We start from the raw sequence: 21948 nt of genomic DNA, 5'->3' as shown, positions 1-21948 counted from the left end.
TTTATTACATTTCAGTAAATAACTCTTAAGCTTACCTCAATGGAAGATTGTTTCTTGAAAAGATCGATGCAAAATGTGCACAAATTATCGTTAGAATCACCATCTTTCTTTTCCAGGAAGGAAATGACAAGTTCTGTACTAGTATCGCTATCGCTTTTTTTGACCAGAGGTAGCTCTTTTCTGCAAATGTCGTTTTCGATGAACCTATATAGGAAATCAGAGTAATGTTGGATAATGCAATATGCTGCGAGGTTAATTTTGGTCTTGTCAGGTTAACTCTAATCATTCAGATCATCATAGTTCATCTATATTCAGATGCAACTCCTCTCCAAGTTGACTTATAAATGGCCCTATAAATTAATTTAGACTACTAGCCCTTCATCAAGGTTCAAGAAAAAGCTAAAACATAACATCGAAGAATTAGAAAACGTGCGCACGCGCGTGATGTGTTTAGTTATAAAGCACGCGGGGGTTGGAAAACACAACATAAGTGTTAGGAGAAGCAGGACGCGTAGCGGAGTGCTTTTCGACACTTCTCGATTGTTCTGCCAATCCGCAAGTGCTTTATAACTCCAAACAGTACAGCAAGCAAGATTTTTGTTTCTTTTACCATGATAAAATGCAAAGGGCGCGCGCAAGCTGCGTGCTCTGATAAAGCACGCGCTCCCAACCAATCAAAATGCGAGATTTATGGCAGTTAATTTATAATATATTTTATTATTTCATTGTAACCGGTGTCATAGCAACTGTCAGTAACGTTTTATGGAAATACGAAAGATATATATATATTTACAGCCATTTGCAAAAAATTATGGCCGCTTCCAATATATATACAAGTATATCAAAAGCATATCAAATGTTATGGGATATCCTCCATTATAGTTTTTTCGAATATCAAGAAAGATATCCCGCCCTGTCTGATATACTTTCGATGTACTTGTATTATATTTGAAACGGCCATAATTTTTGCAAATGGCTGTATATATATATATATATATATATATATATATAAGAGCTTTGAAATTGCAGATTTTTTGTATATATATAACAAATAGATATCAGTTCTTTATGTGTTTGTCCTCTTATTGAAGATAAATTGCGAATTGCGTCATCACATTGTCAAAGTAGTGTGGACCCATACGGCGTAGCCGAGACATAAAAACTGATGTCTATTTGTTGTTATTAAATAACAAAATCGATCAAAACTTCTCATTTTAGCGATCAAAACAACCAACGGAAAGAGCGCGCGCTCGTTAACGTCAGCTTTATCTGTCTGTCCTCTTATTGATGATAAAAAAAATAACCAATCAGCATACGAGAAATGTGTAAGTTATTGTGAAAATATATATAACATAGTTAGTAGACGGGGACTAACTATGTTGCAAAAAATTCTTTACTAAAAACCATGGAGTCTCGTGGTTAACATTATAATCTTACCGAAGAAAAATGTCTTCGTTTATTTTCTTCTTGTAGCATCCTTCTACTCTTGGATAGGCTTTGTCATCTGGTCGCATTTTCTTGTTTCCTGTAGAGGACGCAAGTTGTGTGTAGCCTTGCCCTTTCAGGGAGAAAAAATAAATCATCATCAGAGAGATTATTATGAACGATCCGGATTTCACGAATTGGTTTTAGTTCAATGGCAGCATTACATGAGCCGTTTTTCTTGTGGGGCCTCGTTTTTTTATTACTGGAATCAGCAACAAATATATTGACATCATTGTCTTTGTTTCGTTTGTCTTTAGCTCTTACTTTCCAATAAATCTGTTTTTTCGAACTATTCGTGGTTTGGTACACACACCAAAGTCATTGTGAGGGATGTATAGACAGCAAAGCTGACATCTTGGGGAGCTTTTAACAAGCTGCATAATTCAGTTTTTTTGAAGACAGCAAAGCAAACATCTTGGGGAGCTTTAAACAAGTACCGAGAAAACGAAGATGCCACTGTTAAGGGTATTTCATATGTCCAGGCCCACAACCTTTAAAAAAAAAAAGAATAGAATCAATATTGTTTTTAAGTGCATGCATGCATAATTGTTGGCCTAGAATTTAGAGCTCAACCGATGCTTCCGTAACCACCTAACTATAGCAAACATTAAGGGAGGAAATTTTGCTGTCAGTGACTCAACCCCTGTTACACGGTTGAACAAAACCCCATGATAGCACACGTCTCACTGTAATCAAAGTTGAGCTCTTACTGTATTAATATTTATAGAAAAACAAATCATACTGAAGTAGGGGAACTTTTATTTTGTAAAGGACCTCCGGCGGTAGCTTAAATTTAAATCACTTTAAATTTTAATCACTTTAAAGCAAAAGAACTACGTGCCAAACACAATCTCTTTCCACTCATATTGCGGCTGAGAGGCCATCGCTAAAAACAAACAAACAAACAAACAAACAAAAAACAAAAAACAAAACAACAACAACAAAAAAAGAAAACAAAAAACAAAAACAAAACAAAAACAAAAACCAGAAAAAAACAAGACCAGACCATCACTGACTTACCACGAAAAGTGGCTCACTTGCAGTTCAATGAATGATTCTGTTTCAACACAAGGGACTTCATTTGTGATATCCTTCCACTCGTGCGCAGCGTCCTTAGTCAGGAGACGAACATTTCCAGTCGGATATCCCTCGGGATACGGGTGTGGTAATTTAATCTTTACGGGAGTTGCAAAATTAACACCTTCAAAGCCATCGATTAAAATAATTGGACAAGGATATGCAGCCATGCCATCAAGAATGTCAATGTGATCTGGCATCAACAATAACTGAAACAAAAATGTCTTATTTCCTCCAGGAATCCTACTGGCTAAACTCATTTTATTATAAATTTAGGTTAGTACGCGCGCGCTGATTGGTCGAAAACTGTGCTTTATTAGTGAACGGAGCACAGCGCTGACGCCATCCGCGCGCGCGAAGTTCTGCTAGATCATGCGACCGTCTTTCTTTGTGCGTAAATAAATTCAATACCGAAATAAAATTAGTACCAGTTTAATAAGTAGTCCGGATGGTGAGATGGTAAAACGCTTGCCTGTCACCTCTGCGGTCCCGTAGCCCCATGTGAGCTGAGTTTGTTGGTTCTGTTTTTGACTCGGAGGGTTTTTCCGGCTTTTCGGTTTTTTCTCTTTCCTCACTCAAATCAACCCTTACAATTTAAAACTGGTTAGAGCTGTGCTCCTTGGTCATACATGGGCTGTATGTATAGCAACTGCCAAAGGCATATTTCTTTTAGGTCGACCCCATTGAGCTTTGCGGCCACTCCTGTTCTTGCGGTGATAACTTTCTAGCGATAAAGTCAGTTTTTTAATTCAGTTTGAAAACCTTCGAAGATTCATTGAAAATCTTATCGTCTGTTCCGCCGGAAAACTTAATTGCAGCAGTATTACAAACAAAACCTTTAAATTTATTAACATACGACAAACCTTTAAGGATCCCATGGATGACTCATCAACAGCTCCTTCAGGAAACTCCAATGTCACATCCTCACATACAGATGACCTTACGACGCATCCTTTGTCTGTGACTTCAAAGGTATCTGTGATGAGTCTGGTAACAACTGCAAGAGCTTTGCGCTCTCCGATCATGATTTCTAAACAAATGTACGCTGAATTAAGGTGTTCATGTGCAAGCGGGTAGTCTTCTTGTATTTCTAAAGATTCGTAATAACGAAATTATTAAATATATTTTAAAAAATTGGTAAATTAAAACCGTTTGTGTATGTGCGGTTTGAAGAAAACACAGCACAGCAGTGCATTGCATTGAAGGACAGAGCAAGATTGAGCTTGCTAAACACACCAAACCAAGCAAATCCAAAAGAAACAGGACTTCTTTTTGACGGATCAAGCTTAAGCAATTAAATTAGAAATAAATAAGATTGAGGGGGTCAATAAATTAACCTTTTATTTGTTTCCATTTTTTCCATGAATCCCGAAGTTCCTTCACTATCGTTTCGTATCCTTCCTTCTTGCTTGGACCAGAATGCGCCAGTGTGACAATTATGGGTTTTTGTAGTTGGACTAGAGAAGTTGATTCAAATTCAACACAAAAACTAACTAGTGTTTCATTTTCTTCTGTTGCACAAAGAAGGAGGTCTGGGTAAATTTTTCTACATATCATTTCTGTAGGATGGGTGACAGCATTTGGTGGGACTTGGAGTAGAACACCAAACGAAGAAAGATCATGGAAACCTCCTTCAACATTTCTGTCAAAGAGAAAAAAGGAAATAAATTACAAGGAGTGAAGAAACTCTTTCTTATGCTACTTGTGAGCCAAGTCCAAGTTCGAGTCTATGCAAGAAACAAAATGGAATGAGGTGTTACTTACATTTTGACAATTTGTGATTCTGAAATGAAATCGTAGGTTTAACATTAGCTGTGGGTATTCTTGTGCTAGATTTTAATCCAACAAGGTTGACCTAAACTGTTACACACAGGGACCCCAATAGTAGGGCCCTGGGACCAATATCGGAAAGGGCTGATCCCGTTACAGTAGGCACAGAATTTCACTCGAAAACCGATATCACACGAATCGAGAAGATATGTACCCAGTGTGTATATTTTAACATTTCTATATTGTTTTTGTACTCTTTTCATTAGTTATTTTGTCGAGCGCTTTCAGCATGAGTCTCATTGCTCGGAATATTGGGCAACCACTTCCCACGTTATCGACTTTAAATAAATTGTTATTATTATTATTATTATTATTATTATTATTATTATTATTATTATTATTATTATTATTATTATTATTATTATTAGTATTAGTTGTGTAACATATATCTATATCAACTCATGAATATCTGTTACAGAACACAGGAATATCAGTTACAGAACTCATGAACATTAAAAGGATTTAAATCAGCCAATCAGTGTACTTCAATCGGCACGTGAATACTACAAAAGCCCCGCACTCCGCTGGTAAGACTTTAATGCTGCCCCCGACTTTTACGTTTAATTGTTGACCTGTATTGGAATACATAGATGACATCACATGATCACTTCAGCGTTCTTGATTGGTAGTTTTGGACATGAATTATTAATGAGTAGAATAATTAGAAGAATTAACAAAACAATTACTATCGATAGATATATTGGGGCAGGATATTGTTAGAAAATATGAAAATATTCACAATGAGAATACATACCTGGAGGAGGGTAAAGAGGACTAGGTGGAGTAGGAGGACGACCTGAAATGCATGTGAAAAATCGTATTTAGCAGTTGTCGTAATAGGAGAAGCACCATAACTTAAGGTGGCTGGACCCCCTTCACGCTTGACCGCTACCTTCCACGTTTGGAACGCTGGTGCATAAACGTGTTTTATCCGATTACAAATCTTTTTTGCACATAAGTCATAAGATTTAATTAATGTTTGAATCAGTTTTTAATGAGATCGGACGTCATAACACGTGATTATGATGAAATATTTGTTTTCGTTGGAGAACAATTTTAGCCTTGCAGAGCATTTAACACTAAAATGCTTCGTACCACATAATTATATACTAGATGCCTCCATTTGTAGGGATTTTTAAAAAAATCTATCTAGCTAATTATGAGATATTTGAGATTCTTTAAATATAGTGCATAATTTACTTCAAAACTAAACATTTGTAGATAGAATAGTAGCTAAAGAACTTAGATTCGGTCGTACATTTGAAGAAACTTAGTTACAACATTGTCAAATTTTCATTTTCACTCAAAGTTTTTCCATTTTTACGAAGATTTTGGGTCAAAATTTAGGGGACTGGGGACGAAAATAAAAAATAAAAAATTACAAGCAAATGTCACCCAATATTTTGCCATGGCACTCGTCCATTATTCATTAGGCGAAAATCATAAAATCAATAAAACCATTAGCTTTTCTAAGATTAAAAATATAGTTTTACGAGTTTTTCTCATGGTGTTGGGGTATTGTCTCTCTCCCATGACCAAGAAACTTCCAGCGTTAATGTAGCTATCATGTGACGTCATTATATATTATAGCAAGTCATGATATACATAGAGATTATCACATGTTAAGAACTTGATATCGATTTTATTCACGAGTTTTTCCGTATCATATCGCGAACGAGCGAGTCCTCGAGCGATATCAAGTTCTTAACATGTGATAATATCGAGCTTAAATGTGTAATAACAAGCATCATTCTGCAGATAGTGTGGAATAAATACAAAATTACTATCGATAGATATATTGGGGCAGGATATTGTTAGAAAATATGAAAATATTCACAATGAGAATACATACGAGGATCACGGTATGGAGGACGACCTGAAATGTCAAAAATCGCAATTAGCTGATGTCGTAATAGGAGAAGCACCATATTTCAATATGTTCGTCAATAAACATATAAATAGGCATTAAGTGTACTTATGTACTATGGATTACATAGTCATTAGGTTGGCAACAATAAAATATTTCCCTTCCTCGTTTTCTAAAATTGACTCTTCCCCCAAACCCAACTGATACCCCGCCGGCATATCGGCTTCATTATTATCGATAGATATACTGTGAAGAGGCCATCGATTGCTAGAAAATGTGAGGATATTCATAAGTAAATACATACCAGGTGTAATCATATCGAGAATAGGAGGAGGAATATTATAACCTAAAATGTGAAAAATTGTAATTGCCGTGAGTTATAGTAGAAGAAGCTCTTTATCTTAATATATGTATGTGTATCTAGGTATTATTTATTAAGTTAGCAACATTAAAACATTTCCCCCCGCTTTCTAACGATAACTCTCCCCCGTCCCCCCCTTCAGGCGACACAATGTTCAGATAAGGCAGCAGGCCGGCATACCAGTTTCAAAACAAAAGACCTGCTTTTTGGGGGGAGGAAGAAGAGATTTTTGCGGTGAACTTCTGATAAATGAACGTTAATTTTCCTAGCAGTTCTGCTTATAATATAGTCAAGTAAATCCGCGCGATCTGATTGGTTGGAAAGCATGAACCATTTTTCCATGGGTTGCACGGTCACGTCAGCTTTTTTTGCTTCGGCGAAAAAAAAACTTTTTGTATCTTTTTGTTGACAATTTATCTAGAAAAGATAACTTAAAAGGGCTGAAAAAACTAGCGAAAATACTCATCAATCTAGTATAGAGTTGTCATTTGATCAGCCTAGTAATAAAACTATTAGCTTGGTAACCAGGCTAATAAGGCGGGTTACATAGCTATCAATCAGTTCCCGAATGTGGCTTTCGTCCTGACTGCCATTGATAGCTATGTAATCAGCCTGGTTAGTCTGGTTACCAAGCCGTCGAGTGATGTTGGTCGAGTGCCGAAGATCGACCGAAACTGAAAATCCCGAGAGTTCGCACTATTTTGAAATCAGGTGTAAACAAATACAAAAATATTGTTATCGTTAATTCATTCAACAAAAGTATTTCCAAAGTAATTAACTATAAATATGACGCTCACCAGCTCTACTTCGCACCTTCACAACTGCAGTGAAGTCCTTTCTGAAGCTCTACATGGGAGTGAAAGCCGACAAAGCATACTACCCAGAGAAAATTAATCCAGTTCAGTCAGTTAGTTTTGATCCTTGTACAAGAGGCTTTCCATTGCTAAGTCATTGTACGATAACAAACTTGAACATCGTCAACAACAACAAAGACAGCCACTGTGTTTTTCATTGATTTTCTTGGCATTTCTGTACTAAGATATCTCAACATTTGAAATGTACTTCTTACAGTTGAAAATCACTTTCTCCGTAGTTTTGAACATTTTTGATTCACTTGTAAGCTAAATTTTTGCCACTATATTATTCATAACAGTCTTCAATGTAAAGCTGCATTTTCAAAACGACTGTTTTTCTGTTTTTGGCGCCTTTGTGCTTTTCATTCACGCAAAGCGCGTAAGGAGAATTTAGGGCATGATCAACGATTAAAGTCAATATTTTGTATTCATTTCTTGGTTGTTGACTTGACTATATTATAAATGAAATGGATCATAAGTAGCTGTGCGTCCATCGAGTTATGGAGATGCCTGCGGGAGGTTGCTAAGCACAAAGAAAAGCGTAAGAGTTGCACGACGCGAAGCGGAGTTGAAGTCGTGCATTTTTTACTTGGTCGTTGATATTTGTGAACATTTGGACACAGAAATAAGGCGCTAACGCTGTATAAATAAGTCTACAAGATAAGAAAATAAGTAGAAAACAAGGTATGTAAATAAGAAGAAAACGCGGTATTTGACTAATTCAAAAACGGTTTATTTGGTCTTTCATGTTTTTTGTTCCATTCATTTACTGAGCTACTCAATTGGAACTGTTTAATACACGAGCAATCTGCAATAATTTTTTTTATTGCAGCTTAAGATGTAACGCCGTTGAATTGCAGGTTGCAGAATAAATTGCATGTGTAACAACCCCCTTCTGCAATGTTGCAAGTTGCAGAAAGGTTTGAACGAGCTTCAGTACATTTCGCAAGGTTAGGACGTAGTTTGCAGTGTGTAACATCTATCTCGCAATCTGCGATGCAATCGATGTCGCAAATCACCAATGAGAACCCAGCACAAAAATTCGACATGTAACCGGGCCTCGACACACCCATCCTCGTGAGGGAAGAATGTATGAAAGGAGAAGCCCATTTATTACGATTCCATATTAGGTGATTGTGTGCCACACCTACCTTCTGTTTCCCGGGCAACCGCACCTTCTACATCAGAGGAAGTCTTTATTTTCTTTTCAAATTTGAACAATTCCTGGAGTAAATCTTGTCTTTCGATATCCAGAAGTAGCTCTTTTAAAAAATCTAAATTATCTTTAGCCAGATATCCTTCTTTTTGTAGCTTTTTAAGAAACTCCAGGCCTGAATTCTTTCCACGGATGTCAATATCATCCAACAACGAAGGAGGAAGCCTTTCTGTTACTTTTAGTTTATTTATAAAGATTTCAACATCGTGTGCTCGGATTTTGCGTCCAATTTTAGTCAGTAACTCTTGAAACTTCATCGACTGCAGTTCTGTTTGGCTCTCCATCTCACAACGTCAATGAATAGCGTTGGCTATAACTAAAAAAAACAACAAAGAAATAAGCAAAAACCATTAAATGATCATGATAAATCAATAATATAATAATATAATAATATCGTTCGTTTCGTCAAGCTAGGTCGTCAATTTATAGCTCGGGAAGATGACCTTCAGTAAATAAATCTTTATTCCATGATATTTTAAGGTTTGATGCTTATTTTACGTGAGTTTCATTAGAAACATTTGAACATATGCATTATTTGTATGGTAAGTTTTTTAGGCCTATCTTGCGACGCAGCTTTCACTCTATAGATTTTCTCCAAACTCGGCAGACAGAATTGTGGCAATCTATTTACGGCCAGGAATCTTAAGTTTCATGGAAATCGATAGTCTCCTATATGCATACGTTGTTAGCGTCTGTCACAAACACAAATACACCGCTTAGGCTTCCTGCAGACATCTATTAGCCAAGGGTTTATTTTATTATTTTTTATTTATTTATTTTTATTTGACTTAACCTACTCTTACCTATATTGTCAGGAAGTTCATTGATTAGAGAGGCTAGGAATCTATTACAGGTTTTCCCTAATTACGATAGATCTTATAAGCTAAACTAAATATTTCACATAAATATACACCTAAAATTTAACATTCATAACGTTTAGTTCGAAGAAGTTTAGCCTTAAATTAAAAACGACAATTTAAAGTTCCTTTTTGAATTCTTGGAAGATGACATTTGACATTTGTGTTGGGATGTAACTTGTTTTGGAGAGTGCTGCTCATATCAAAGTAAACTTAGGTCAGTTCTACAACATGATTTATTTCATCGCATATCAAGAACGTGTTGCATCATATGAATAAAGTTTAGACAGAAATGAAGCTAAATAACACTTGTTACCTTACCTTAAAGTCTTCAATCGATCGTGTTTTATCGAATTTCAATTGCGAAGTCTGTTCGTTACAGTTTGTTACTCAGTAAAAGATCAGGAAAAGATCAAAACGGATGTGCTTCAGAGGAGAATGGCGTCTTTATGTCCGTCTTAAAATACCCGAATTGAGAACCACTGCTTTAGTCTGGTACTCTAAAATCACAAACGTAATGTATTAGAGTGTAGAGATTGAATTTTGCACATTCTTGATCGATAATCACAAGCCCGTGCCAGGTTCAGGCACAACTGAAATTTAACATTACGGACTAACTAGGGATCAACGTATGTAACAAATATTAGTAATTTTTCCTGTGTAGGGGTAGTGTGGGTAAAGGCACAGGCAACCCAAAAATCTTCATTCCCCCCCCCCCCCCCCCCCCCCCCCCCCTAAATTTTTAGTGTTTCAATTGTCTTGAAAATACTATCCCCCTTTATTTCCATTTTTTAAAGTTATTGTTATTACACAGTCGTGTACAATGAGGAGTAGCTAGAGATCCCAGTAAGTTACGTTTTGGTTCACAGATCCTCCTCGATTGTCGTTCCTCCTCGTCAGTGGCTCTGGGGACCCTATAAATTCTCGCAATTTGATTGGCTTTTAAGATCTACTTTTTGATTGGATAATCGAAGACCAATAGATGTTTTTAATTTTTTCGCCATTTGTAGATTTCACAAAGCCAAAGGTTTGTTCATGCTTGTCTTGGCTTGTCTTGGAAAGAGTTCGAGCATCGGCGGTGAGGACGTGGTCGCAATATCCCTTGCTACCTGTTGAAGGTTTTCCCAGAGCCTTTGACGGGGAGTAACGACAACCGAGGAGGATCTGGGAACGAGAATGAGTAAGTTGCAAATATCATAATTTTTTTATTCTGTACAGGGATAATGTAGATGCAAGGCACAGGCTACCCAAAACACTTTCTCTTTTCCTTATTTTTATTGAGTGTTTTTTGAAAGTGTTTTCTCCTTTATTTCTAATCTTTAAGTAAGGTATTACTTCCACAGTCGTGGTTTGACCGGCAAGCAAAATTATTTGCTATTTCTTCTGAGATAATCGTCTGAACATAAAAAATTGTTTTAACATAAAATAACGGTTTTAACATAAAATAATGTATTAGTTTAGAACAAAAAAAAAAAAAAAAAAAAAAAAAAAAAAAAAAAAAGTAATAATGGGTACAAATAAAGTTCTTCTTTAAAAATCTCATAGTTTTTCTCTCGAAACCAATACATACAGTAAATACCCGCACATAAGAACCTAAAATTTAAGAACCCGCGCGTTAGCCTAAAATTATCAAATTATGACCCATTTTTATAAGAACCTATTTAGCATAATACCCTATTCACACCTAAACGTGTTTAGTTAAACTATGTTTTTATTAGGAAAAAAATTGAGAAACTAGGCTGTGTTTTCACTAGGACAATTTAAACTAGCTTAAATATAACACCGGAAATAAGGCAAAGTTAGACTACCTTTGACTACCTTAGACTACAAGATGGTTTAAGTTGTCCTACCAAATAAATGGGCCAATCACAGTGTTATTCTTGAAAGGTGGTTGTCGGATTAAAACACCTCCAGGAATTTTAGGCAAGTTAACATTTCTAGTGAAAACACCTACAATATAATGAAACTTTCTAAAATATTATCAGAGCAAGATAAAGGATAGCTTACATGCATTATTTCACTAAATATTGTGCAGTGTTCGTAGATAGTTTTCCAAACCTGTTTAGTTAAACCACTTTAAAACGTGTGGGTATAAGATTTGAAACAGGTTCTTAATTTTTGAGAATGAACCTTAAAGATTTCCATGAAAATATGAAACACATATCAAATCAACAACATTAAGCCTGATGCACTGAGAATTGAAATAATTACTTTAAAGGGGTAATACAAGGCCTGTTTTTACATTGAATTTATCAACATAATTCCATAACTCGACCAGTCTTTGGTTTGCATCTTCCATATAAAAATAAGAACCTAATTAGCCTAAAATTTCAGTAAGCACCCGCTATATAAGAACCTGTTCAGGCTACTTTCTATCAAGTATAACAGGGAGAGCTTAATTATTGCATGAAAGATTGAACAACATGAATAAATTAAGAAAAACATGTCACTGATAAAGTACAAAGTTGACTTCAATAAAATATTGTTCACCAGTATTGTTGAAACTTTTCAGTACATATTCAGTTACTTACTAAGCTTATAATCTAAGTATAGGTTCCTATAATTTAAAGTACATCTGAAGGTAAATAGAACCCAAAGCTGAGGAATGTTTTAAAGCATCAAAAAGCAAAGCTACAAACGGCAATCAATGTTTATATTAAAACTCAAATCTTCGACACAAATTTATGAAAACGTGATTCAAAACAACCTTACTGACTAACCTTGTCGCTCTGTAAAAGAAGACCCATTAAAGAAGATGACACAAACTGTAAACCATGGTTTAGAACTTGGAATTGGATGATAAAGGAACTTTGAGGAGCTATTATGTTCAATGAAATGAGGAGGAATGTGACGAACCGAATGACATATCATGCAGGTATCGCTGAAAATATTACACAGGGAACCCAATTCAAAGACAAAAAAATGTGCAAGAAAAATCTAGAAACAGTATATTGATAATTATTATTACAAATGTAGTCTATATAGTTTTAAAAAACAACAATCAAGGCGAATAAAAAACGGAGTAAATACGTTGTGAATTCCTATTAATACTGATCTCCCTATTCTTTTACAATATCCTCGTGCCTTGTGAGTAGTGTTTTCGCATTATTATTTTTGAATCGATTTTTAAAGGTAATCGGCATGTTCTCCAACCGTTTCTTGGCAAATTTAGTTTTTTTTCTAGACTACTGTTTGTTGCATAACGATCTAAAAGCAGGACTTCAATTATTCATCTGGTCATGATATTACAAGAGTTGGCTTATTTTATATGTATCTGTTCTATTTGAACCAAACATAGAACGCGAGATAATTGTTCATCTAATCAGAATAATCATACGATAATTAGAATGATTGGTTTTGGTGTTGGTGTAAACTCCTCTTGTTCCTTTCTTCCATCTGACTCTAGCTACAAGTATTTGTCAGCAAGCGCATTTGCACCACACTTCACCAGTACATCATACAGCTCTCCTATTGTTAATTCTCTAGTACTGCATACTTCTTCCAGTAATTCTTCCACTGGGTTTTTCTGCCTGTCATAGTAATTTAAGTGCTCCCTTGGTATGTTGAATTCATCGGCTAATCTCTGCCAACAATTTTTATCTATAGAAAAAAATAATTAATAATAATTAACAAATAAAACAGCTTTTAAGAACGAGCCTTAGGCGAGTGCTTCTCACACTTCTTGAGTGCGTACGGCGCTTTCTAAGTGCTTGATTACAGAGCGGAGCACGGAAAAAGTTGTTTTAATCGTTTTATTATATAGTTACTAATTTTATTTCGGTATTGAATTTATTTACGCAAAAAGAAAGAAGGTCGCAGGATCTAGTAGAACCTCGTGCGCTCGGATGGTGTCAGCACTGTGCTCCGTTCACTAATAAAGCACAGTTTTCGACCAATCAGCGCGCGCGTACTATCCTAACTCTAAAATAAACTATGATAAAAGATAGAGAAGCATCAAACAGTATTTGAAGCTACGAACACCAGAATATATAGGGTTAATTACCATACAAAAGTTGGTCTGAATAGGGAAAACTGCATGTGCTCGAGGTCTCAAACATATGGACCGAGGCGGTTACGCCAAGGCCCGTTTTCTTTTGTCTCGTTTTCCTTTTTCATATTTACTTTCCATCTCGTTTTGCATTTTTGTTTTGTGCTTAGCAATGCGTTATCCCAGGATACCCGGACCGCGGTATAAAGAGCTCGCTCGCGCTGCCAATCCTTTTTAGAATACCGGATTTGGTAAAAAAATTCAGCAATATTTTAATTAACAATTTACTTTCCTTCAATAAAATCAATAAAAAACAAAAAAACAAAACAAAACAAAACAAAAAACAAAACAAAACAAAACAAAAAACAAAACAAAACAAAAACAAACAAACAAACAAACAAAAACAAAAACAAACAAAACAAAACAAAACAAAACAAAGAAAAACAAAACAAAACAAAACAAAACAAAACAAAACAAAACAAAAAAACAGATCTGATAGAAATCGGACATTTGGCCCTTTAAATAAAACGGTCATGCCGATCAAGTGCTGATATATCACTTTTATAACAAATCAATTCAGCCCAAGTTCCCTTGTGGAAGGGCCTGCTGAATGGCAAGCAAACTTGTAAATGCTTCGTGTCTTGAAATCGAAAGCATGTTCGAGAAAAATAGAATAAAAATAAAAATAACTGGAATATAAAATAACATTAATAAAAGCAAAAGTCCTCTCAAATAAGGGAAGGCAGAATTTCTTTGCTAATCAGTAACAGTTACTGACGTGATTATGGGCTGCAAAAAGAATATAACATCGGTATTAACATCGATGTCGTGTACCGTGGCTTTATCTTTTCCAGCAACTAAATATCAGTATAATCAGCTGAATCTGAGACTTACCACACAAAGCCCGAGTAATTTCTTTCTTTTTACTTGAAGCCATTTAATCATAAAGAGCACTCTCATCTAGAGGAGGGGCTATAAAAGAATGTTGCTAGTCATTTTGAGCCATCTGTTATATATAATGACTTTAATATCTATAACGTGCATATTTCATATGTATATGCGTGTTATATCATTCTATAGCACATATTAAGGAGGCTGGAAAGTGTTTCCATCGAGAAAAGGCGTGATTTCTTTTGTATTTCCATGTTAGCCTCGCATCCACGATACTTTTAAGAAGGGTCCATTTTAAAGAAAAAAGAGTAGCTATAACTAGATTTAACAAGCACTACTGGTAAAACTGTGATAGTTACTTTACCAGAAGGTTCCGGAGGGGCGCTTTCCAGTCCAACAGTCTCCAATTTTTGAACCAGAAATGCCTAAAAAAAACAAAACAAAACAACAAATAAGCAAGATAACAAAAAAAAAAAAAAAAAAAAAAAAAAAAAAAAGAGCTACAAAAAAAACAACAGACACAAATGCATAAAAAATAAAATGAAAAGAACAAAACAAAAGAAAACAAAATTAATCAAATATAAAAAGCTTCTCGCGAGGCAAATCATAAAGCAATTTTAGTTTAATGCTGAAAACAAAATGCTAAAAAGCAAACAAATGCATAAAAATTAAAATGAAAAAGCAAAAAATTAAAATAAATTAAAACCATTAAAACCATCTCATAATGCATATCAGAACGTAACTTTACTTTAACAGTTTAAGAAAGTATATAAGCTAATTGTATGAAAATCATTAATGCATCTTAACCTCAAACGCCTTGAAATGTATATATCTAATTCAAAAAACGTTGTCGGTCGGAAATCAGGAATCTGGGACCGCGCCTGAGTAACGTGCAGACAATTGTAATACTTTAACAGCCGAACAAAGTAGTTTCCTTTTGGGTTGGAATATGAAGCGTGACCCAAATTATAGAGTTTGAAGAGCATAGATGAAAGAATATGATTTTTTTTTTCATTTTATCCAGAAAGTCTCAGATCACCCATTTCAGATCTCGGTCGGAGCTTTTTTCCAAAAAGAGATTTTTTTCCAAAAAATTGAAAATATTCTAAGAATTAAACTTAATATAATTTCCAAGATATCCAATTAGATCCATATAGGTATTGCAAATATCAAAAGGAATATGGATTTTCAGGACTTTTGAAGTAGTTTCAATACGACTACAAACGATTTTTTAAAAAAATCCAAGATGGCGGCCTTGTGGTCACGTGACCTGGTTTCCATGCTAACAGATACGCGGTAATTGCTTGCCTTGAAGAATTACTACTACGAGCCAAATTTGGGAAAGATTCATAGTAAACTGTCAAAGATATGAATAAATAACTGATTTTCCATCACTTCCTCAAAAGAGCCATGCCTTAATGGTGCTGAGTATATGCTGAATGCAGGGAAATGGAATTTATTACATTTCAGTAAATAACTCTTAAGCTTACCTCAGTGGTAGGTTGTTTCTTGGAAATATCTGGAGGAACAACTCTTGTTTCTTCGATGCAAAATTTGCACAAATTATCTTTAGAATCACCATCTTTCTTTTCCAGGAAGGAAATGACCAGTTCTGTACTAGTATCGCTATCGTTTTTTTTGACCAGAGGCAGCTCTTTTCTGCAAATGTCGTGTTCGATGAACCTATATAGGAAGATCAGAGTAATGTTGGATCTTGCAATATGGTGCGAGGTTAATGTTTGCCTTGTAAGGTTATCTCTAATCATTCAGATCATCATAGTTAGCTATATTCAGATGTAACTTCTTCTCCAAGTTGCCTTATGAACGGCTTTTATATAAATTGATTTAGACTATTAGCCGTTCCGAAGTTGCCATTATAGTGCATCGTGGGACTGTTTTAAGGGAGATATTTTCAACATGGCGTATATTCCGTCCCCTAAAATTATCCCACAATGCACTGCAATGACAGAGGGCTAATATAAACTAGAAATGTTTAAGCTATTTTATAAAGGCTATGATAAAAATTTACCAGAGTACTTATCTAAATGTGGTTAAATGAAATTTAGGCAAAGTTAAACTCGAAATGTGTAGCGGCGAATAGTCTACGATAGCCGCTGTTTTCATTTGTTGTCTGCCCGCTGGCCACCTACATTTACATTTACATCTACCAAATTACAAGCACGCCCTCTCTTCGAAGTGCCCTGTATACGTTAAACACACGCTATCACAATCAAACGCTATTCCGGTGATTACGCTAGCATTAACTTTGGTCATCAGCAGGGCTGAGCTATTTCATCGGTAATTACCGCGATATCGATCAACGCTATTTATTGCTAATGGGTCAACTCGATCGCATGCTATCCATGTGATCACGCTAGCTTGACCTTAGATTCGGCCAACAATCGTTTGCATTACGATATTCGCTGTCGCTAGCCTCTGGCAACCACACGCTAAACGCTTTTTTTTTTCCCCGCCCTTCCTCCCTATGGTAGGTATATGTAGGTGAGTATTCCACTGACCAGGCCGTCAGTGTGACAGGTGCACAGTGAGTTGCGACAGGGATGCCATGGTTACCGCGTTGTTATGTGCCAGGCCCCTCTCATCCCGCCGAACAAGCACCTAAAGCCAAACTCATCTACTAGTGAGGAGTTTAGCAATATTTTTAAGGGAAAAGCAAATGCTTTTCATGTTTCGCAGATTTCAAATCAAATTTATGAAACTTTCATTGGTTTACCAATGTCGAAGAGATCTAGTTGCATTTTAGAAAATGCATGTACAACTACAATGATAATAGCGCAGCGCACTGATTCTAAAAATAGCTTAAAGATTCGGACAAACATTGCATTCTGTTTAACCGCTACGAGGATTATACGAACCGATTTTATTATTTTTACTTAAAGTTACAATAATAACCCATGTAAACTAAGATCAACTGCGATCGGCTGTGAAAATTATCTGCTGAAAGTAAACTTGTAAGTTTGTTCGTCCGAATTTCGCCTTTGTCTTCCGTTTTTATGACGTCACGTCTGCGCTGCGCTATTAAAGTTACACATCTAAATTGTAAGGATATAACAATACGGTGTGCCAAAGAATCTTTTAAACAAATTTTAGATTTGATTGAACTGTCTTAACTTTTCGTTTTATACAGGATAATATAAGTATATAGATGTATCTAGTAATTGCAAAAACCTCTTTACTTAACATTATAATCTTACCGAAGAAAAATGTCTTCGTTTAACTTCTTCTTGTAGCATCCTTCTACTTTCGCGTAGGCTTTGTCATCTGGTCGCATTTTCTTGTTTCCGGTAGAGGACGCAAGTTGCGTGTAGCCTTGCTCTTTGAGCGAGAAAAAGAAAAAGAGAAAACCATAATCAGAGAGATTATAATAAACGACCCGGATTTCACGAATTGGTTTTAGTTCAAAGGCAGCATTACATTAGCCGCTTTTCTTGTGGGGTCTCGTTTTCTATTATTGGAATCAGCATCAAATATATTGACATCATTGTGCTTGTTTCATTGTTTTTAACTCTTACTTTTCATTGCAGCTGTTTTATCGAACTGTTCGTGGTTTGGTACACACACCAAAGTCATGGTGAGGGATGTATTGCTGCATACTTCATTTTCTTTAAAGACAGCAAAGCAAACATCTTTGGGAGCTTTCAACAAGTACTTAAACAACGAAGATGCCACTGTTAAGGGAATTTCATATGTCCAGGCCCACAACCTTAACAAAAAATGAGAATGAATAGGCCCCATTTAGTTTTTAAGCACATGATTAATGATTTGTCAGCCAACAACCTAGAGTGCAACCTGTGCTATCTTTAAACAACCTAATTAACGCAACCAGGATGCGAGGAAAATTTCCTAGTGACTCATGCAACCCCTGTTATACGGTTGAACAAAAACCCGCCAGTTGAGTTTTTTAAATATTTTTAGAAAAACAAGTAACATTAAACTATGGGCACTGTCGACCTCAGTAGTTTAATTTTCGTCTTTTTAACACAAAAACATCAGTTTTGGGATTACTTAAAAGTAAAAGAAGTACGTGCCAAACACAATATCGATCCATTCATATTGCGGCTAATGAGGGCATTTGAACTTTTTGACCGAGAGGCCATCGCTAAACAAAAACAAAAAAAACAAAAAAACCAAAACAAAACCAAAACAAAACAAAACAAAACAAAAATAAAATTTAAAAACAACAAAACAACAACAACAAAAACAAAACAAAACAAACAAACAAAAAAACAAAAACAAAAACAAAAAAACAAAAACAAAAAAACAAAAAAAAACAAAAAAAAAAACAACAAAAAAACAAACAAAAAACGACAACAACAACAACAACAACAACAACAAAAACAAAAAACAGTCCATCACTGACTTACCACGAAAAGTGGCTCACTTGCAGTTCAATGAATGATTCTGTTTCAACACAACGGACTTCATTTGTGATATCCTTCCACTCTTGCGGAGCTTCCATAGTCAGGAGACGAACATTTCCAGTCGGATATCCCTCGGTATTCGGGTGTGGTAGTTTAATCTTTACTGGAATTGCGAAATTAACACCTTCAAAGCCATCGATGAAAATAATTGGACAAGGATATGCAGCCATGCCATCAAGAATGTCAATGTGATCTGGCATCAACAATAACTGAAACAACAATGTCTTATAAATCGTTCCTCCAGGAATCCTACTGACTAAACTCATTATATTATATATATAGGATAGTACGCGCGGGCTGATTGGTCCAAAACTGTGCTTTATTAGTGAACGGAGCACAGTTCTGACGCCATTTGCGCGCGCGAAGTACTGCTAGATCCTGCGACCGTCTTTCTTTTTGCGTAAAAAAATTCAATACCGAAATAAAATTAGTAACTACATTATAAAACGAATAAAACAGCTTTTTCCGTGCTCCGTTCAATAATAAAGCACTTAGGAGCCGCCGTAAGCACTCAAGAAGTGTGGGAAGCACTGGCCTAAGACACGTGCTTCTCCTTACACTTCTTTCGTGCTTACACCACTTTGTGCGTTCTTTACTGAACGGAGCAGCACGAAAAAGGCTGTTTTATTTGTTAAACAGACAGAAGATCTGGTATTATTGGTAGTCAGGATGGTGTGTTGGTAAAACGCTCGCCTGTCACTTCTGCGGTCCCGTCGCCCCATGTGAGCTGAGGTGGTTGGTTCTTTTTCCTCTCACTCAAACCAACCCTTAATAATTCAAACTGGTTAGAGCTGTGCTCCGGGGCCATACATGGAATGTATGTATAGCAACTGCCAAAGGCATATTTCTTTCAGTTCGACCCCGTTGAACTTTGTGGCCGCTGCTGTTGTTGTGGTGGTAACCTTCTAGCGATGAGTCAGTTTTTTTAATTCGGTTTGAAAACCTTCGAAGATTCATTGAAAATCTTATCGTCTTAACTTAACTCTCCTGTGCTTCGAGGGTTTTCCGGGTTCTCCGGTTTTCCTCCCTCCGCAAAAATCAACTCCTAAATTCCAATTCGATCATGGAATGAGGGCCACAGGTTTGTTAGCCACTGGCTATTAAGTGCTACCCTCGTGAAAAAAAAAGGACGATTTTTTTTGTTTTTTTTGTAGCAACATTACAAACAGAAAAACTTAATTCAACTAACCTTTAAGGATCCAATGTAAGTCTTGTCAACAGCTCCTTCAGGAAACTCCAATGTCACATCCTCACATACAGATGACCTTACGACGCATCCTTTGTCTGTGACTTCAAAGGTATCTTTGATGAGTCTGGTAACAACTGCAAGAGCCGTGCACCCTTTGATCATGATTTCTACACGAATGTACGCTGAATTAAAGTGTTCACGTGCAAGCGGGATGTCTTCTCGTATTTCTAAAGATTCGTAATAACGAAATTATTAAATATATATATATTTAAAAAATCGGTAAATTTAAACCGTTTGTGTATGTGTAGTTTGAAGAAAACACAGCACAGCACAGCAAAGCAATGCGTTGCAAGACAAAGCGAAATTGAGCTTGCTAAACACACCAAACCAAGCAAATCCAAAAGAAACAGGACTTCTCTTTAACGGATCAAGCTTAAGCAATTAAATTAGAACTAAAGAAGATTGAGAGGATCGATAAATTAACCTTTTTTTTGTTCCCATGAATCCCGAAGTTCCTTCACTATCGTTTCGTAACCTTCCTTCTTGCTTGGACCAGAATGCGCCAGTGTGACAATTATGGGTTTTTGTAGTTCGACTAGAGAATTGGATTCAAATCTTACACAATTACTAACTAGTGTTTCATTTTCTTCTGTTGGAAGACGAATACAGTCTGGGGAAATTCTTATACATGTAATTACTGTAGGACGGGTGACAGCATTTGGTGGGACTTGGAGTAGAACACCAAATGAAGACAGATTGTGGAAACCTCCTTCAACGTCTCTGTCAAAGAAAAAAATGAAATAAACTTCAAGGAGTGAAGAAACTCTTTCTTATGCTACTTGTAGGCCAAGTCCAAGTCCGAGTTTATGCAAGAAACAAAATGGAATGAGGTGTTACTTACATTGTGACATTTTTCGATTCTGAAATGACTTTGCACTCTTCTAGACCTTCTGCTAAAACAAAAAGGAAAAACTTCTCTAGTAGTTTGCATAGAGCCCTGTCTGTGGGGTAGCAAAATGAGACTAAAGTGGAACTGAAGGTGATATTGATTTCAGCTAATGCCCAGCCACAGATTTATTTGTAGAGCAATGGCCTCATATTGGAATTGGCTCAAATGTGCTTTCGTACCCATACTGTAAACCGAAAAGTAGACCAAATCTAAATCATCAGTTTACTTATCGTTTTTGGAAACTATACGATCACAAATTGAGTTTTTTACTCGTCAAATTTTAATGACGTGCTTCCCATATATTCAGAAAATTAGTTTGAGCAAAAATATGCCAATCCAAAGTGAGCATTGGTGATAATTTTATCACAATGTGTGTGTGCATGACGTTTTTGACATCACTTCCTCGTCTTCCGTATTAAATTTTCTTTCTTTTTCACATATTTCACAATTCCTTACCAGTGCTACGTCGTTCTGATGAATCTGAAAGGAAAAGACAAAGAAAAATGTTTTAGTCTAAGGCGACAATCATATAAGGAATCATATATATGATTTTCTAAGTTATCAAAGATAAAAGTTTACTAGCTTTCCTTGTGTTGTTGCTGTCTTGTTTCCCTCCCAGGACCAAGATACTTAGTGTTAAAACGAAAGATAGCTTTCATGTGACGTCTTACATACAACAAACTTCCTTACCAGTCCTACGCTTTGATATTCTTCTAATCACTGAAAGTAAAATAAAGAAATGACAAGGTTATTGTCTTTGTCACATTTAAGTCTATATATCTATATATACAACGAAGACTCGCTCTTTATACTTCAGGCGACAATAATCATAAATTACTAACGTTTTAGGGATTCGGTAGATCGTTGTCTGACATGGGAAGAATTCCGCAGAATTACACTTGAAAACCGATATCACACGAATCGAGAAGCTATTCTTTCGAT

At 35.9% G+C, this 21948-nt stretch overlaps 1 protein-coding gene across 3 annotated transcripts; it reads right to left on the bottom strand.

Moving 5' to 3' along the window:
* Positions 1 to 166: 166 nt before the first annotated feature.
* LOC116308534 (p53-induced death domain-containing protein 1) lies at positions 167 to 10175 on the bottom strand. Of its 3 annotated transcripts, XM_031718981.2 has the most exons (12): positions 9869 to 10175; positions 8626 to 9006; positions 6564 to 6605; positions 6245 to 6268; positions 5147 to 5188; positions 4327 to 4345; positions 3900 to 4204; positions 3426 to 3652; positions 2506 to 2771; positions 1923 to 1976; positions 1438 to 1558; positions 167 to 204 (listed from the first exon to the last, which is right to left on the bottom strand). In XM_031718981.2, the coding sequence occupies exons 2-11, from the start codon at positions 8972 to 8974 to the stop codon at positions 1501 to 1503; spliced, it is 1386 nt and encodes a 461-aa protein (XP_031574841.2). In that variant the 5' UTR covers positions 8975 to 9006; positions 9869 to 10175; the 3' UTR covers positions 167 to 204; positions 1438 to 1500. The 3 variants fall into 3 exon arrangements, with proteins under 3 accessions (XP_031574841.2, XP_031574840.2, XP_031574842.2); XM_031718980.2 differs by lacking the exon at positions 167 to 204 and having other exon boundaries at positions 1750 to 1976; XM_031718982.2 differs by lacking the exons at positions 167 to 204; positions 1438 to 1558; positions 1923 to 1976; positions 2506 to 2771 and adding an exon at positions 2785 to 3286.
* Positions 10176 to 21948: the final 11773 nt, after the last annotated feature.

The sequence above is a fragment of the Actinia tenebrosa genome, unplaced genomic scaffold (genome assembly GCF_029948245.1).
Source record: "Actinia tenebrosa isolate PJP-AT-01 unplaced genomic scaffold, QUT_ActTen_1.0 PGA_scaffold0__85_contigs__length_37466705, whole genome shotgun sequence".
Classification (NCBI taxonomy): domain Eukaryota; kingdom Metazoa; phylum Cnidaria; class Anthozoa; order Actiniaria; family Actiniidae; genus Actinia; species Actinia tenebrosa.
Note: the sequence above shows the minus strand (reverse complement) of the source record. Positions and strands in the feature narration are given on the sequence as shown.

Bases quoted from the DNA above. Each gene is read 5' to 3' on its own strand.
- LOC116308534 (XM_031718980.2), bottom strand. From the start codon at position 8,974: ATGGAGAGCCAAACAGAACTGCAGTCGATGAAGTTTCAAGAGTTACTG. The intron at 5,189-6,244 runs GTATGTATTCTC...CATGCATTTCAG, and splicing joins TCCTCCATACCGTGATCCTC to GTCGTCCTCCTACTCCACCT. The intron at 3,653-3,899 runs GTTAATTTATTG...ACGAATCTTTAG, and splicing joins AAAATGGAAACAAATAAAAG to AAATACAAGAAGACTACCCG.